General features: G+C 67.9%; 2 protein-coding genes across 8 annotated transcripts in view; both read right to left on the bottom strand.

Moving 5' to 3' along the window:
- Window positions 1–3,399: 3,399 nt before the first annotated feature.
- On the bottom strand, window positions 3,400–7,523 carry LOC123651464 (voltage-dependent N-type calcium channel subunit alpha-1B-like). Its single transcript, XM_045573928.1, has 3 exons — window positions 7,111–7,523; window positions 6,191–6,296; window positions 3,400–3,563 (listed from the first exon to the last, which is right to left on the bottom strand). Exons 1-3 carry the CDS (start codon window positions 7,392–7,394, stop codon window positions 3,420–3,422), a joined length of 534 nt encoding a protein of 177 aa, XP_045429884.1. The 5' UTR covers window positions 7,395–7,523; the 3' UTR covers window positions 3,400–3,419.
- Window positions 7,524–13,028: 5,505 nt separating this feature from the next.
- EHMT1 (euchromatic histone lysine methyltransferase 1) overlaps window positions 13,029–16,443 on the bottom strand; it is a 63,393-nt gene continuing 59,978 nt past the window's right edge. For 6 of the 7 annotated variants that reach the window (XM_036416795.2, XM_036416798.2, XM_036416794.2 and 3 more), the window contains 4 exons: window positions 15,710–15,796; window positions 15,506–15,584; window positions 14,152–14,327; window positions 13,029–14,077 (listed from right to left, as the gene is read on the bottom strand). In XM_036416795.2, the coding sequence (XP_036272688.2) occupies window positions 13,903–14,077; window positions 14,152–14,327; window positions 15,506–15,584; window positions 15,710–15,796 (517 nt within the window). In that variant the 3' untranslated portion in view covers window positions 13,029–13,902. The remainder of the gene's footprint in view (window positions 14,078–14,151; window positions 14,328–15,505; window positions 15,585–15,709; window positions 15,797–16,443) is intronic. The other variant, XR_004984173.2, reaches the window with a different exon arrangement.

The raw sequence follows: 16,443 nt of genomic DNA on the forward strand, positions 1-16,443 counted from the left end.
AGCCGGTTTAATTTGGAGTAAAACGAGCCGCTGCGGCTGGAACGTCCCCGTGGGAGCCACCTGCCTGCGCGGGACACACTCCGCCGTCCACGCCCGGAACGAGCCTTGGCGAGGCCAGGAGGGGGCGGGGCGGGCGCTCAGCCGGCAGAAAGGCGCCCCAGGCCCTGGGCCCCTGCCCTGGACAGCGCCCTCGTCCCAGGAAGGTGAGCCCCTCGATGCTCTCTGTGCCCGAGGGGGGGCGGGCAGGCGGGGGCTCCGGGGACCTGGACAGCGGGTGGGGCCGAGGGGACAGGCCCAGAAGTGGGCGGCTGGGAGGGGCGCGCCATCCTCCGTTCTCAGCTGCCAGCCCAGCTCCCCCACACCCCCTCACACTGCGCCCCTTCCCGCACCTGCTGTCACAGACACCAGGCCACCGGGCTGGGTCCCAGGACCCCCCGTCCAGCCGGGCTTCCTGTCTGTCACCCAATGGCTTCGCCTTGGGGAGAGCCCACCGACTGAACCCTCCAGGCCTCCCCCTGCCTCCCCCGGCCCAGCACCCAGGCCCCGTCTGCACCCTGCGTGGCTGCAAGCACAGAGCGGCCTCAGTGCACCACGTGCTCCCTCCCCACCCGCCATCCACTCCTCTCCCCTCCTCTCCCTCCTCCTCTCCCCGCTCCTCTCCCGGTACCTGCCCTTCAGTAAACTCCCGGTCTGCACTCCCGGGCCCCCTCCCCCCACTGCTACACCCCCCTCGCTGCCACCAGCCCGCAGGCTCTGGTCCCGGCTCCGCCCGCAGCACCCCCGCACACCCCATCCCTGGCGCCTGCTGGTCTCCGTCTCTGACCACCATCGATTCACTGTGACCTCTCCAGCTCCATCCTCCGTGTCCTTCCGAAGTCAGGGGCAATGAGGGCTCCCGGACTCCGCCCCCGCCGGGCCCCTCCAGCCCGCCACACGCCCTTCGGTGTGACGGAGCCTTGGGGAGAGCGGGGCGGGCGGCGGGAGGCACGGTGCGGTGCGGTCAGAAGCCCCGTGTCCCCTCGACCCCACCCATCACACTGCAGGGGCTCAGCCAATCCCGAACGAACAAATGACGGCAGGGACAGGGGAGCAGACAGCAGGACGGCCCCTCGGCTCCCTCCCCCACAGCCAGGGCCAGAGGCTGCGCCAGCCCAGGCCCCGGCGCCCCCAGGCCTGGTCCCCGGTGAGCAGGGAGGCTGAGGGCTCCCGGGGGAGGGCGGGGCCAGCGGGCACCCCCAGGACCTGCCGCAGCTCAGAGCAGGAGGCCCCGCAGGCCGCTGGGGAGGAGCTGGGCTTCCAGGCAACGGGCCTCCCCTCCCTGAGACCTGCCCACCAATCTCCACCCCCTGAGCATTGAGTGAGTGAACCCTAATTAAAAACAAGAGCCAGCAAGAGTAACCCCACGGCTGCCCTCTGGGACCTCGGCTCAGGAGGCTGAGAGTTAGGGCTCTTCCCTGACTCCCCACCGGCCAGCGCTCACCCCGAAAAACACTCCCTCCACCCCACATACACATGTACACACATGTATGCGCGAATCCTGTGTGCTGCATGCAGGAGGGAGCGGCTCCCTCGGACCCTGGCCACGTGTGACCCCACAGGACACAGGTCACCCTCCCTGCCTGGGGGTTCCCCTCCCAGCCCAGCACCCCCTGGGGATGAGGTGCAGAGCCAGGAGCCTGGGGACCGCCCAGCAGCACCCCCCCAGGACACAGAGTGCGGGGACTCAGGGACTCAGACGGGAGCCCGGGAGCCACGAGGCCAGAGAAGAGAAAGGGAACGTAAGACCAGGAGGAAAATAAGAAAGTGAAATGGGCAGAGAGAGAGAGAGAGAGAGACACGAGGGGGAGACCTGGAGGAGGTGGGGGGGGAGGAAGGGTGCGAGGGGGGGGAGAAGGGAGACCTGGAGGAGGTGGGGGGGAGAGAAGGGGGGAGGGAGGAGGGAGGGAGGGAGGAGGAGACTGGAGGCGGTGGGGGAGGGGGAGAGAAGGGGGAGAAGGGGGGGAGGGAGGGAGGGAGGGGAGGGAGACTGGAGGAGGTGGGGGAGGGGGAGAGAAGGGGGGTTGAAGGGGGGAGGGAAGGGAGGACCTGGAGGAGGTGGGGGAGGGGGAGAGAAGGGGGAGAAGGGGGGGATGGAGGGAGGGAGGGAGACAGACCTGGAGGAGGTGGTGGGCGGAGAGAAGGGGGGAGGGAGGGGGGAGGGAGGGAGACCTGGAGGAGGTGGGGGAGGGGAGAGGAGGGGGAGAAGGGGGGGAGGAGGGAGGGAGGGGGGGGAGGGAGACAGAACCTGGGGGAGGTGGGGCGGGGGAGACGAGAAGGGGGGGAGGAGGGAGGGAGACAGACCTGGAGGAGGTGGGGAGGGGAGAGAAGGGGTGAAGGGAGGGAGGGAGGGAGACCTGGAGGAGGTGGGGGAGGGGGAGAGAAGGGGGAGAAGGGGGGGAGGGAGGGAGACCTGGAGGAGGAGGGCAGCACATGGAGAAAGGACAGAGGGAGGAAAGAGGCGGAGGAACCAAGAAAAGAGGACGGAGGGAGGGTCTCCAAGGTGGAGTTGGGGACCAGGGACCCGCTGGCTGGGGCTCCCAGGAAGGTGAGCCCCTCGACGCTCTCTGTGACCAGGATGTGGGCATCAGGCACGGCCGGCGCCCCCTCTCCCGGCCGGAGGCTCCGGCTCCCTGGCCTGAGGCCCTCCACCTCCGGCCTCCCCACCTCCCCCCGCCCCCCACGCCACAGCTCAGCCGCTCTCAGGCCCCACGCCCGCGCCCCGCTTCCCTCTAATGTGCAGACACCCCTGTGCCTCCTGGGAGCCGCCCATGGCCAGGCTCTGGGGACACCCTGAGAGACAAGGGGCCCTCCTCAGGGACTCCGGTCCGGAGGGAGGGAGGGAGGGAGGGAGAGGGGAGTAAACAGTGCGGCTCCGGTTCCCCAGCGCTGCCTCCAGCCCTCCCCACCGGCCGGGCCTCAGGCGGGGCGGCACAGGGCGGGGCCGGCAGCACCGTGGACAGCGCCCTTGTCCCAGCAGAAGGTTCCTCCTCCCTCCCCAGTCACAGGCAGGGCCCTAGGCACCCACCAGGCAGATGGGGAAACCGAGGCCCGAAGGGCAGGGACTCAATGAGGAAGAGCAAGGTGCTCGGCCTCACTCCTGCCCGGCCCACCCCCAAGTCCTCTTCCCGGGCCCTGGGCTGCTGAGGGACCTGTCAGGGTCCATCTGGGAGAAACGTGGGGCAGGCGGGGTACTGACACCTTCCAGGTCAAAGCTCAGACCCCAGGACAGCCCTCCCCCTCGGTGACCGACCCCCGCCCCGCAGCCGGTCAGCAGGCCCCGCAGCCGGTCAGCAGGCCCCGCCGAGGGCGGCCTGGGCACGCCGGGCCCCGCGGTCGGCAGGCAGAGCTCTCCCCGGCGGCCCCGCGGGCACGGCGGGCACCTACCCCGTGAGGACCACCACGAAGTCCATGACGTTCCAGCCGTTGCGCAGGTAGGAGCCCTTGTGCAGCACGAAGCCCAGGGCCACCACCTTGATGCCCGCCTCGAAGCAGAAGATGCCGATGAAGTAGGGCTCCGTGTCGTCCTGCGGAGAACACGCACGGCTCACCTCGGCCCGCGGCCCAGGCCGCCCCCCGAGGGCCCCGCCCCCGAGGGCCCCGCCCCGCCCTCCAGGCGGGCAGCCGGGTGTGATGGCCACGGTGAGTGTCCCCTGCAGTGACCTGTCAACGTCCCATCCCAGGCCCGCCCCCCATCCCGAAGGACACGGAGGCACAGAGGCCACGGGCCCTGGCGAAGACCAGCCAAGGCCCCAGGCTCTGCCCTCTGCCCTCTGCCCGGTGCCCCAAGGCCGGAGCGCAGCCCGGGACCCACTGGCTCATGAACTGACGCACAGTCCCAGATGCTCCCTCCTCGAAACCTGCAGATCCCGGAGCACATGTGGCCGCCTCAGGGTGCCTGGGGGGCGTCCCGCCCTCCGGGCACAGGCAGGGCGCTGTGGCGAGGGGAGCAGTGCGGGTGGGCGGGTGCCAGAGAGGAGCCAACGATGCAAGCGCCCCCTCCACCCCCTGCACCTCGTCCCTCAGCGAGGCCCATCCTGCTCGGCTGAGCACACGTCCCATGGAGACGGCCAGCAGGGAGGGCCTCAGTGCCGCTGAGCGGGGGCTAGGCCATGGGGGCTGGGGGGCAGACCCATAGGAGGGTCATTGCAGGGAATGGCTGGCGCAGTGCAGCCCACAGGCACCCACATGCCAGGCCCCTGCCCGGTGCCCGAGGAGGGTGGTGAGGAAGGGCTGGAGCCTGCAGAGCGCCCTGCCCAGCCGGCTGGGGCGGCGTCACAAGCCTGGGGACCTGCGGCCCAGGGTGCAGGGGGCAGGGCTGTGGCCCGGGTTTGCAGCTCCCGCTCAGGACAGTGGCCGGCGCCTTCCTCTCCCCGGAGCCTGGCCCGAGGCCCTCCCACGGACCCGCAGCCCGCCGCCCCTGCCCACGGCGACGGCAGCCCTGACACGGACGCTGACTCATGACAGGCCCCCCGGGCTTCCGGCCAGATGGCCCCTCTCCCCTCCGCCCCAGGGGAGCACAGGGCCCACCACACAGAAGGCCTCTGAGTGGACAGGGGGGCAGCCCAGAGCCCGATGGCGGGGCCATGCTGACCCTGGCCTCAGCCCTGCCCCCACCTCCACCCGGATCACAGGGCTGAGCCAGGGCGTGGGGGAGGCATGGGGCCCGCCAGCCAGGGCTCCAGCTGAAGGCGCTGGAAGGTGGAGGGAGGCAAGCAGAGGCCCCAAGGCAGAGGGCCGTGGCGGCCCCGTCCCCGACCAGGTTGCCCGCCTCCCCCCTCCCCCTGCTCCCCAGGCGGTGGCACCAGCCTCAGAGCCTGGCCTTCCGTCCCTCCCAAGAGACGGGTCACCCCAGAGGGACCCCATTCTGCTCCTTTTCCCAGCAGCTCGGCAGAAGTATGCCCGCCCCTTCCCCACAGACCAGGAGGCAGGAGCTGGCCCACCCAAGCCTGGCCCCCCAGCGGGCACCGGCTGAGCCCCCACCCGCTTCTCTCCAGCCCCACCCCAGACACCCTCCCGTGGGGACAGGACAGGGTCCCGGGGGCTGGCCTAAGGCTCCCTGCCCGAGTCCCCAGCTCCCTCTGCCTTTCGCCCTCATCTGCCTCCAGAGTGGATGCTGGCACAGGGTCCACAATGCCAGTGGAGCTGGGCCCAGAAGGCAAGTGGCCCTGCCCAGCCCAGCCACACCGGAGCAAGAGCCACACGGGACACATCCCACTCCGTGTCCCCGCCTTCCCCATGCTAAAGAAACGCATGCCCCCCGAAACCTCCATCCCTGGTTCCCCCCCACCACCGGCTGCCCACCTCCTGCCTTCTCCCAGTGCCCTGCCGACGGCGAGCCCGGGGCAGGCTCACTGGCCCCCCGCCCCCCACTGGGCCCAGGGTGGGGGAGGAGGGAAGCCCAGGGCCCACGCCAGGCACCCCGCGGCCATGCGCGTCCTCGCTGCTCATCTCCAGGAAGTGAGGGGAGAGGCCCGGCAGTCACGTGCCCGAGGCGGCAGAGCTCCAGCCGCTGCCTGCATCCTCCCGGCTCTGCCTTCTCTGCTCCGGCTCAGCCTCCGGCCTCCGAGCCTCCGGGCCCACGGCAAGCCCAGGCCAAGGGCCCAGCAGCAGGGAGGGCTGGGGCCGGGAGACCTGGCCTCACCTCCCCAAACCTCACCCTTCCCGCTGCCCCCCCCTCCAGAGACCCCGCCCTGGCACCCAGCCTATCTCAGGCTCCGGGCCTCAGGGGGGTGGCACAGGGTCTGTGAGGGGTGGCAGACAGTGGGGACAGCTGGGTGCTCAGGAAGAAAGCGGGGAGGGAAGGCTGCCAGGGGATGCCGAGCCGGGAGACAATCCCGAGGCGGAGACTGGCAGACCCAGGGGGCACCCAGGGCAGAGGCCACCACGGCCCAGCCGCCAGCCGCCCTCCCTAGAGCCTGCGTTCCTGACCCTGAGCCGTCCATCAGCACCACACGCCCAGGCCCAGCGCTCCGTCCTCAGACCGAGAAGCCTAAGGCCTGGGACTGGGGTGCAGGGGTGGCTGGGGCGCTGGACGGAGCCCCCACCCGCCTCGCCATCAGGCTGCCTGGCTGCCCCATCATCCCTGCCCTGGGGAGGGGCTGCCGCCCGTTCCGGTTGCCGCCCGGAGGGAGGGGCACGGCCCCGCACTCACCAGCCGCTCGGACATGGGCGTTTTGTCGCCGTCAGGGAGGTGCTGCTCCAGGGCCAGCACGATGCAGTTGGCGATGATGGTGGCCAGGATCATGTACTCGAAGGGAGTGCGTGGGTTAAGGAGCGGCCGGAGCGCCAGGGGGAGGAGAGGCGGCCAGGAGGCCTCAGGGGGCCTGAGAGTGACCCCTCCAGGGCCCCCACTCCCTCCAGGGCCCCCTCTCCCTCCGCCCTTATCTTTGGGGGCTGCCGCGAGGCCAGGCCTTTGCGGTCACGGCCGCCAGCACCGCGGACAGCGCCGCCAGCACCGCGGACAGCGCCGTCCGGCTCGGCCCGGAGGCGGGAGGCCCGGGGGAGGAGGCGGTGCGCCCCCCGCTCGGGCTGGAGAGGGACCCCGCGCAGGCGCACTCCTGCCAGCGGCACACGTAGCCACATGTACCGACACGGGCACGTGAACATGCGTGTCCCGAGAGGCCGCACACACGCCGCACCTGCTGCCGGGAGCGGCCCGCGGCCCCGGGGCTCGCACCCCAGACCGGCTCCCCCTCGGCGCCCTCCAGGCGGCCGTGCGCTCGGCATCCGGCCGGGAGCGAAGGGACGTGGCCGGGGCAGGGGGCTCCGCCCAGCGTCCACCCGCTCCCGCCGCGACCACGCGCGCGCGCACACGCACCCGCGGCGGCGGAGGCCCGCAGCCCCGCCCCGCCCCCTCCAGCCCAGTCCTCCGGCGCCGCTCCCGGATCGCGCCCTCCGCCTGGCCCGGAAGATGGCCACTGGGCGCCGCACGACCCACCGCCCCGGCCCCGGCCCCGGCCCCGGCCCAGCCGCCCCTCCCGCACCCGGCGGGGCGCGGACGCCGGACCCGGCGCCGGCCCTGTGCCCGCTGCCCGGGGCAGCCCCCGCCCGCCCGGCCCGGCCGGAGGATATGGCCACTCGGTGATGCGCTTGGCGTATTTGCGGACGACGTTGTCCTCGCTGAAGATGAAGAGCGAGCGGTTGACGGTGAAGCAGTTCTGCTTGACCGGGATGGGGTTGTACATCGCCATGGTGCGCGCGCGCTGCGCGATCGACTGCTTGTAGAGGACCCGCTGGCCCGGCGGCAGCCCCCCGGGGCCCGGGCCGCCCGCGCCGCCGGCCCCGCCGCCCCGGGCCCGCTCCCCGCCGCCGGCGCCCCCATAGCGGCCGCCCAGCTCGTCCCCGAAGCGGACCATGGCTCCCGGGCGCCGCGCGCATCCCCCGCCGGGACCCGGCAGGGAAACGGCGGGCGCGCCCGGCGCTCGCAGCCGAGCGGTCAGGAGCCGGACCGCACGGACCTCGCCCGGCCCGGCAGGCGCCGCACCCGCCTCGGCCGCCGCGCCACGCCCTATAAGGGGCCGGTCACGTGGCGGCGCCCGGCCAATCCGGCCGCGCCGCCCGCCCCGCGCCGCCCGCCCCGCCCCGGCGGCCGCCCCCGCGGGGTCCCGCCGCCCGGTCCCCGCCGCCCGGTCCCCCCGCGGGTCCCGCCGCCGGCCCCCGGGAGGCGCCGCGGCCCCGGTCCGCCCCGGCTGCGCCCGAGCCCGGCCGGCGGGTGCGCTCCCTCCGTGCGTCCGGCGCGCCGGGCGGGGCGCTGGCCGGTGCTGGGCGGGGCCCGAGCCCTCGACGGCCGAGCCGGGCGCCGAGAAGACCCTCTGCCCCTCCCGGAGGCATCGCCAGTCGCTCAACGCTCCGCCCGAAGGCTCCTGGCTGCCCCGGTGCTTCCTCCTCCAGGGAAGCGGGGCCCGGCCCCGCCTCGCCGTCCTTTCGGCACCTTCGACATCCACACGCCGCCTTCCACGCCCCGGTCTGGGGGTGGGGGGTCCGGATGCACAGCCCCCGCCTGGGCCTCCCTGTGTCCGTCCAGACCTTCCCATCCACCACCCGCGTGAGCTTCCAGATCTCCACACTTCCTGTCCTTCCGCCATCCGCTCAGTCATAGTCTTTTCAAATACGTGTGTGTGTGTGTGTGTGTGTGTGTGTGTGTGTGTGTTGGGGGGCACAGAGAGAGGGAAACAGACACAGAGACATCACTGATGGTGCCTCTGGCACGCCCCTCCTGGGAATGGAGCCCACAGCCGGCAGGTGCCCTGCTGGGGACCTGGTTCCTGGGTCCGCGCGGAGCCCGGCCATTCAGTGACCACGGGAGGGGAGGCCGTGTGTGCTCTGTGTCCACGCAGGCTCACGCCCCCACGGGCACCGGACACGTGCCGGCCGAGCAGCGTGCTCAGTCCTGGTGGCTCCTGCTCGGGGACCGGGTGGGGGGGCGGTCAGACGCCGTCCCCTTCGCAGCCAGTGGAGAGCGAAGTCCACACCAGCCGCCCGGAGGCACAGCGGACACAGGAAGTGACGCCCCCGCCCCCCGGGGTGTGTGTGTGGGTGTGTGTGTGTGTGTGTGGAGAGAAGTGAGATCGGCGTGTGCAGAGGCCCCGGGTGACCTGGGCCCTGAGGCCAGGCTGTGGGCTCGGCCTGCTGCTCTGAGTACGACGAGGTGGCAGGGGCCCCAGCAGAGCGGTCACCTGACTCCCATCCCAAAGGCCCCCCTGGCTGCTCTGTCACTGTGGTGCATTCGGACGTCAGCAGCCCGCTTCCAGCTCCGTGCCTACCCAACTCCTCACCTCGATAAAGAGCAATGGCCCAGCCAAAACCAGTGTGGCTCAGGGGCTAGAGCATCGGCCTGCGGTCCGAAGGGTCCCAGGTTCGATTCCAGTCAAGGACACATGCCTGGATTGCGGACTTGATCCCACGGGAGGGGGGGGGGGGCACGCACGCAGGATGCAGGAGGCAGCCAGCTGACCAATGATTCCCTCTCGTCACTGATGTTTCTCTCCTCTCCCTCTTCAAACCAATGAAAAAAATATATATTTTTAAAAAGTGATGGCTCAGGTGGCATGGCTCAGTGGTTGAGCGTCGACCTATGAACCAGGAGGTCATGATTCAATCCCAGTGTGGGGTGTACAGGAGGCAGCCAATCAATGATTTTCTCTTCTCATTGATGTTTCTATCTCTCTCTCCCTCTCTATTCCTCCCTGAAATCAATAAAAAATATATTTCAAAAAGAAAAATAGCTGAAACCAGTTTGGCTCAGTGGATAGAGTGTCAGCCTGAGGACTGAAAGGTCCCGGGTTGGATTCTGGTCAAGGGCATGTACCCTGGTTGTGGGCACATCCCCAGTAGGGAGTGTGCCGGAGGCAACTGATGTTTCTCTCTCATCCTGAGCTCACCAGCTCAGGACAATGTTTCTAACTCTCTATCCCTCTCCCTTCCTCTCTGTAAAAAAATCAGTAAAATATATTTTTTACAAAAAGAAAAATAAGTAAAAAGTGATGAAGCATTCCATTTTAGGGGTGCAGACGCCCCATCGCTCCTCTCTGCCAGGCCGCCCCCCAGTGCTGCCTCATGGCCAGACGTGGCTGCCACGGCCCCTCTTCACACAGGAAGGCAGAGGCAGGCAGGAAAAGGACAGCCATCTTTTAGAATAAATGTCTAACCCTAGCTGGTTTGGCTCAGTGGATGGAGCTTCAGCCTGAGGACTGGAGGGTCCCAGGTTCGATTCCGATCAGGGCACATGCCCGGGTTGGGGGCTCAATCCCCAGTGAGGGGCGTGCCTGAGGGAGCCGATTGGTGATTCTCCCTCCCTCTACCTTCCTCTCTGAAATCAATAAAAGTATTTTTTAAAAATAAAATGCCTGATGTCCTTTGGTAAGAGGCTCCCAGCAAATTGTTCCCTAAACCCCTTTGGGCATCCCTGAGCCCCAAGAAGGTGGGAATGAGTATGGCAGAGAGGACCAGGCCCCCCAAAAATCAGGGTTCACTTGGGTGTGAAGTGGGGGTGCAGGCTGTGGGAGGCCACCAACAGGCGTGTCTGGGAACAGAACCCAGAGGGGTGTGGGGCAGGGACAGCAGCCCAGCGCCTGCTGCGGGGCCGCCCAAGCCGCTCCGGAGGCGGCGGTGCCGGGACAGAGAGGAAACTGCCGCTCCGGCTCCGTCCTCCGCAGCGTGGGCGGTGCTCTGCACGGGCGGGAAGAGGAGGGACCTGTGGCCGCGGCATCGCAGGCTCACAAGGTGGGGTTCCATACACAGTGGGGGTGCGGGCCGGCAGCTGAGGGCCCCAGGGGTGCTCAGAGCTGGTGCAGGAGCTTGGCCTGGATCCGCACCCGCCTTCCCTCCGGCCCAACCCCTCCAGGCCCCGCCCGCCGCCCGCCGGGCCCCGCCCACTTCCTGGTTCCGCCCACCAAAGCCCCGCTCACCCCTTCGCCTTGGCTCTGCATCCACACCAAGATGCAGCTCTTGGTCAAGCTTGGCCATGGAGAGCACACGGAAGGTTGTGTAACTTTTTATTTTTACCGATTATATTTCATATATATATATATATATATTTATTTATTTATATTTTTACTGACTCCAGAGAGGAAGGGAGAGGGGAAGAGAGAAACATCAATGAGGAGAATCATTGATCAGCTGCCTCTTGCACACCCCATATTGGGGTGAGCCCACAACCTGCTCATGTGCCCAGACCAGGAATCGAACCCTGACTTCCTGCTTCGTAGGTGGACCCTCAACCACAGAGCCAGGCCGGCGAGCAGCGTTGTGGTTACGCACACATTGCACAGACACCTCCTCCCCTCGCGTGGTCCCCTCGTGCTCTGCAGGGAGACGGCTGAGCACCTGCTCTCAGCGCCTTCCAAGCTGACGGCATGGGACTGAGCATGCTCACCAGCTCAGGACAACCATCCTGTACTGGACGTGTGTCGCCCTGCCAGCACGGCCCCAGGTCCGGCCCCAGCCCAGGAACCACACTGTGCTCTGCTTCTGTCCTCTCCGAGTCCATGGAGGAGTGTCAGCGGGTCCTGCCGTCCAGGCACCTGCCCTGCATAACGTCCGAGGCCCGTCCATGTGGAGACGGCAGGACGCCCGCCGCCTCCCGCTGTGCTCAGGACTCCGCCCGCCCGGAGCCACGTCCAGCGCCACTCCTGTGCTGGGGGCGCTAGGCCGTTTCCTGGTCCAGCCACTGGGGGACGCCGCCGTGAGCACGGGCGCAGGCCTCTCTCCCAGACCCCGGTTTCATTTCCTCCAATTACCTACGCTGAACCAGACTGCTGGCCATGGGTCCTTCTAATGACCCTTTTTAACATTATATTTCATTGATGTCAGAGAGGGAGGGAGAGGGAGAGACAGAAGCATCAGTGATTAGAGAGAATCACTGCTTGGCTGCCTCCTGCACGCCCCACACTGGGACCGAGCCTGCTACCCAGGCCTGTGCCCTGAGCGGGAATCGAACCCTGACCTCCTGGTTCACAGGTCAACACTCAGCTTCGGAGCCACGGCCGTGCTGGTCATCACTCTGTGTGGCCCCTCCGTGCAGTCTCCCACAGGGACTCCCGCTCCACGCCCACGGGCACCCTCACAGGGCTGGTGCTTGCTCACTGGGTCCGTCTGCACTGCCCGAGTGATGGGGCTTTTGAAATTACACGATGGTGAGGACTGAGAACTTTGGGGTGTATGAAAGCCTCTGCTGTGCGTCTTAAAATGGTTAACATGGTGGACTGTTATGTGAACTTCGCCTCAGTAAAAAAGAAGTCTTGAATAAAAATGTAAGTAGCCCTGGCGGGTTTGGCTCAGTGATTAGACCATCGGCCTGCGGACTGAAGGGTCCCAGGTTTGATTCCGGTGGAGGGCACCCCAATCCCTCTCCATCAGCACGCCTCTCTCCTCTGCTCCCACTCCTCCTCGCTTGGGCAGCAGCAGCAGCACTGAGGCCCACAGGTCCCTCCCAGGTGCCTCGGCATCCCTGTGCCCGGACAGCTCAGTCACTGCCGATCTCGGAGCGGCATCTGATGGCGCCACCAGAAAGGAAACCAGGGGGGTGGGGGTGGGGCCGAGGTCCGTGCACTCCCCTCGCTCAGCCTGCATGCTGGTGGGGCTGTGCCCTGACCGGCCAGCTCGGCTCCACACCCGCCCTGGTCCCTTGTCCCTGCATCCTGCCCGGCCCATCACGCCGTCACGGTCTCCGGCACACAGGCTGACCACGCAGGCCCTTCCCGCACGCACGGCACCGTCCTGGGAAGCGGACTCAGCGTGCACTCGGACTGAAATGTGCGACTGGCCAGAAATAATGGCGACCTGGGCCCTGCCCACATCCCAGGCATGTCTGGCGGCTGCCCGTGGGAGGCTGGCAGAGGGTGCCGCCTGCCCTGCGTGCCTGGAGCAGTGTCCTGCCGGAGCAGCACCCCCCGCCCCGAGGGCTCTGCCCACGTCCGGTTCGGGTCGTCCACGGCGGCCGCAGGTGGTCACCGCCGGCCCCTGGGCCAGGTGGCACATGGAAACCCCACAACTTGTTTAAAATGCTCAGAATCTGACGTGGCCCCTATTTGGGGGGTCCCTTCACCAACAGGCCACGCTGACACCCCGAAAGTCTCACCTGAATGAGGGCATCGCCTGTGGGACCTGTCACACCTGCCACTCGGTCTCGGCCGCTCTCACACTCTGGGCTGGGCCACCGGCCGGGTGATGTGTGACCGAGGGGAGGGGAGGCCCCGCGCGGGCTGCAGCCACTGCCTGCGGAGCCCACAGGCTGGCAGGGGAGCCAGCCCCGGCGGGAGACACAGACACGGGGATGCGGGCAGAGGCATGGCCCCGCCTGAGGCTCCCTCGGCTGCGTCAGGTTCACACACAGACCGCACTCCGATTCGGGGACTCACCTGGCACTGCCACCGCGTCCGTGTTCCTGTGCGGTGTCGCCCGTTTCCCTCGGCGCCTGCCGCCCGCCCACGTGCACACGCACACACGCACACGCACCACGTGGCCCGCGGCAGCGCAGGTGCCGAGACGGGTCTCGTAATGAAATCTTCCTTTCAGTTTTCCTTTTTTTATTGATTTCATTGAAAACAGAACAAGAAATGGTTCGAGCCAAAAGACTGCTCTTAAAACTGTCAAAAACATTTAACAGAAAAAATAAACATGACCGCGTATGAATGTTCAGTCGCACAAAACCCCCAAGGTTACTGCACTAGTTACAGTTAAAAAAGTATCTGCCAACAAAAAGGTGTGACCTGGGCCACCACACAGAAGGCAGCGGCGAGTTTATTCACCACAGACAAAGCTTTAAAAAAGTTTCCCGTTTATTCTAAAACCACTTGTTCTCTTTGTACAGTTGATATTTCACATGGTGCGTGGGAACCACACCAGGATCAGCACCGTTGTCTGTTGTTGTGTTTGTCCTCATGTTCAGTGATGGTAGAAAATAATCAGTTTATCCGTCATCAGAGCCCACAGGAGGGCGGTGTGGCCCAGCGCAGCGGTCTGTGGTGGCCGGACCTCCGAGCCCTGGAGGCGGCGTGGAGCTCGGACCCGGGACCACCACGCACGACCGGCCATTACTTAAAGAAGCCAACGTTTTCTCCAAAGTCCACGGCGCTCCCGACCTTGCAGACGGTGGGAACCTAGGACCTGTCCGTGCGGCCAGGACCTTGCGGGTGGGCTAACGGAGCAGCGGGTGACGAGGCGGGGCCCGCGGAGGAGTCTGGCAGCAGGACACTGCTCCCTGTCCACGGGTGGAGGGCCTCGGGAGGAGGGAAAGGAGAAACGTGGAAAGGACCGGGCTCTGCCGGTGGCCCAGCGCCCAGCGCCCAGCACAGCGTCAGCCCCGAGGCCTCGGCGCCAGGCCCTCCCTCCGCTGGGTGACCGGCACTGGGGGACGGTGGAGTCTCATCGGGAGCCAGCGCTGCAGGAGCTGGTGTCGGGCAGGCCGTCCTCCGAGGCCTCCCGGGCGCTGGCCTGCCGCTGGGCCAGGGCCGCGCTGGAGTGCCGGCACTTGGGGGACCCGCAGCGGCAGCTGAACAGCTTGCCCTTGATGTCCCAGAAGCGCTGCCCGTAGTCAAACCTGGGGAGAGAGGGCGAGCTGAGGAGGAGCCGGCGCTGCCCGGGCCCCCGGGGCAGGCGGGGAGGACGGCCTACCCCAGCTGCTCGCCGGCCACGATGAGGCGGGTGCTGAAGAAGGCGATGCGGGGGAAGCGCAGGTCCTGGTGCGACATGAACACGCGCACGGGCACCAGGTTGGGCTCGCAGTGGTGGTTGATGAAGCGGCTCACGTTCCCGTAGAAGCGCGCGTCGATGCAGTACAGCTCCCCGTCCTGCGGAGAGCAGGCGTGGGCACCGGGCAGGGGCCCCGGACTGGGCACAGGGCGCTGGGACCCCCCCAGGCCCTCCCAGCACCAGGTAGAGAGCACCCACCACTGGAGAATCCCCCAGCTCTGATCCCGTGGGTGTGGGGGCTGGGGTCAGGGGTCAGGGGTCAGGGAGGGAGACAGCGAGCCACAGCTGCTCACACTCGGTGACGCCGGGAGGGGGGGTGGAGACACGGAGCAGCCGGCAGGTGGGACGGGGCAGAGGGACAGAGGGAGGGAAGCTGCAGCCACAGACATCAGAGGGGCAGGGACGACCGACCAAGAAACAGGAAGCCCATGACCTCCGCTGCCCCGCAGGTGCAGGCAGCACCCAGGTCCCCGAACCCCGTCCCCCCTCCCTCCCACGAGGAGGGACAGAGGGCTGTGAGGAAGGCAGACGTGAGGGCCTGGTCTAACCACACGGCCCTTGACCAGGACTTTCTCCAGGAAGAACCAGAGTGGAGCTGAGCCCGCACCACCCAGGGGGCCGCAGGCTCCCCAGAGCGGGGTCCCGGGCCGCAGAGCCCGCCACACGGAGGCACAGAGAAGCTGGGACAGAGCGTCCCTGCCGCCCCAGCCACGGTCGGTCTGCAATCACTCTGGTGGGACGGCTCTGCCGCTTTGCCTGACTGATGGGGCCCGAGCAGAGGACCCCTTCCCCAGCCCTGCCTGAGCTCTGAGCCACTGCCAGCCTCCAACAGGCACCTGAGGAGTGAGGGGCCGCATGAGAACCAAGATGGGGGTGAGGTGGCCTCGAAACACCTGGATCCTGGAACCAGGCTGGAGGCCGGGCAGGCCGGCTCCTCCCAAGTCCCAGGAAGGCAACGGGACTCGCACCCATTCACGTGGCCCCTACTGTCCACGTGGCCCCTCTGCAGGTCACGTGGCCCCTACTGTCCACGTGGCCCCTCTGCAGGTCACTGTCCACGTGGCCCCTCTGCAGGTCACTGTCCACGTGGCGCCTCCCGGAGGCCGTACAGGCGCAGGCTGTCCCCAGGGATGCAGGCTGGGGTCTAGGGGTGGGGCTCACTGCCCACCCCTCCCCCGGTCGGCCCTCAGCCCTGAGCGCAGGAGGCCAGCGCTGGGTGGGGGGCAGACGCCCACACTGTGTTCGCTGAGCTCGGTGCACCCTCAGGACGCAGTACCTTGTTGTCAAGGTCGAAGAGGTACGAGTCTTCCTCCCGGACGTCGGCCTCGGAGTCAGAGATGAGCTCGCCCACGTACCTGCGAGCGGACACAGTGACCGCCGTGGCCACGGCCACGGCCACTGCGGGGCGGAGCTGGCTCTCCCTGGGGCACCCCAACCCCGCCTGACCCCACGCCGCACGCCCAGACGTGCCCTCACTCACTCGCAGACGAAGGTGCCCACGGGGATGTCCTGCAGGGTCCGCACGCCCCAGCCCATGTTCTGGGTGCGGTACAGCTGCAGCCTCGCCCTGCAAAACAGGTCTGTGCTCGTGGCCACGGCCGGGGCCCCGGCACCGGGCACAGGACAGGCGTCACCTTCAGAAACGCTTCCCAACGTGAGGCAGAGGAGCGACTCCGGTGGCCCGCACCCGTCCTCATACCTCAGGCATCACCACGGGGACAGCCGGGCCAGACCCCTGGTCACCACGCCCAGGCTGTGACCCGGTCAGCTCGGGTGGGGTCCGAGAGCCATGGCCCCTGGCGGGAGACGTGTCCTCACCTGAAGGACTCCCTGCCACACTGGGGTAAAGGCAGCGTGGCAGTCACTGTGCCCTGGGGTCGCCGACAATGAGGAACCACACGCGGGACATGGCGCCCAGCCAGCCCGAACGGCCGCTCCCGACCCGGAGGAGTGCCGGTCACCCTCAGCACACGCAGGAGGAGGGTTCTGACCGGAACCCGGCCTGGCTCGGGGCCGGGGCGGCCACTCGGGGCCGTGAGCCTGAGCGAGCGGGGCGTCCGGTGCTCGGGAGACACTCCTGGCAGCACCGTGCAGCTGCAGGCGAGGCCGCTCCGGGCCAGGCTGTTCGCAGCTTTGGGCTCTTTGGACCAAGAAGGTCTGGTCCTCTCGGCCTGAGAGCCACGTCTGAGCCGAGAGGAAGCAAGACGTTCACTC

This window comes from Pipistrellus kuhlii, unplaced genomic scaffold (genome assembly GCF_014108245.1).
Source record: "Pipistrellus kuhlii isolate mPipKuh1 unplaced genomic scaffold, mPipKuh1.p scaffold_m20_p_57, whole genome shotgun sequence".
NCBI classification, from domain to species: domain Eukaryota; kingdom Metazoa; phylum Chordata; class Mammalia; order Chiroptera; family Vespertilionidae; genus Pipistrellus; species Pipistrellus kuhlii.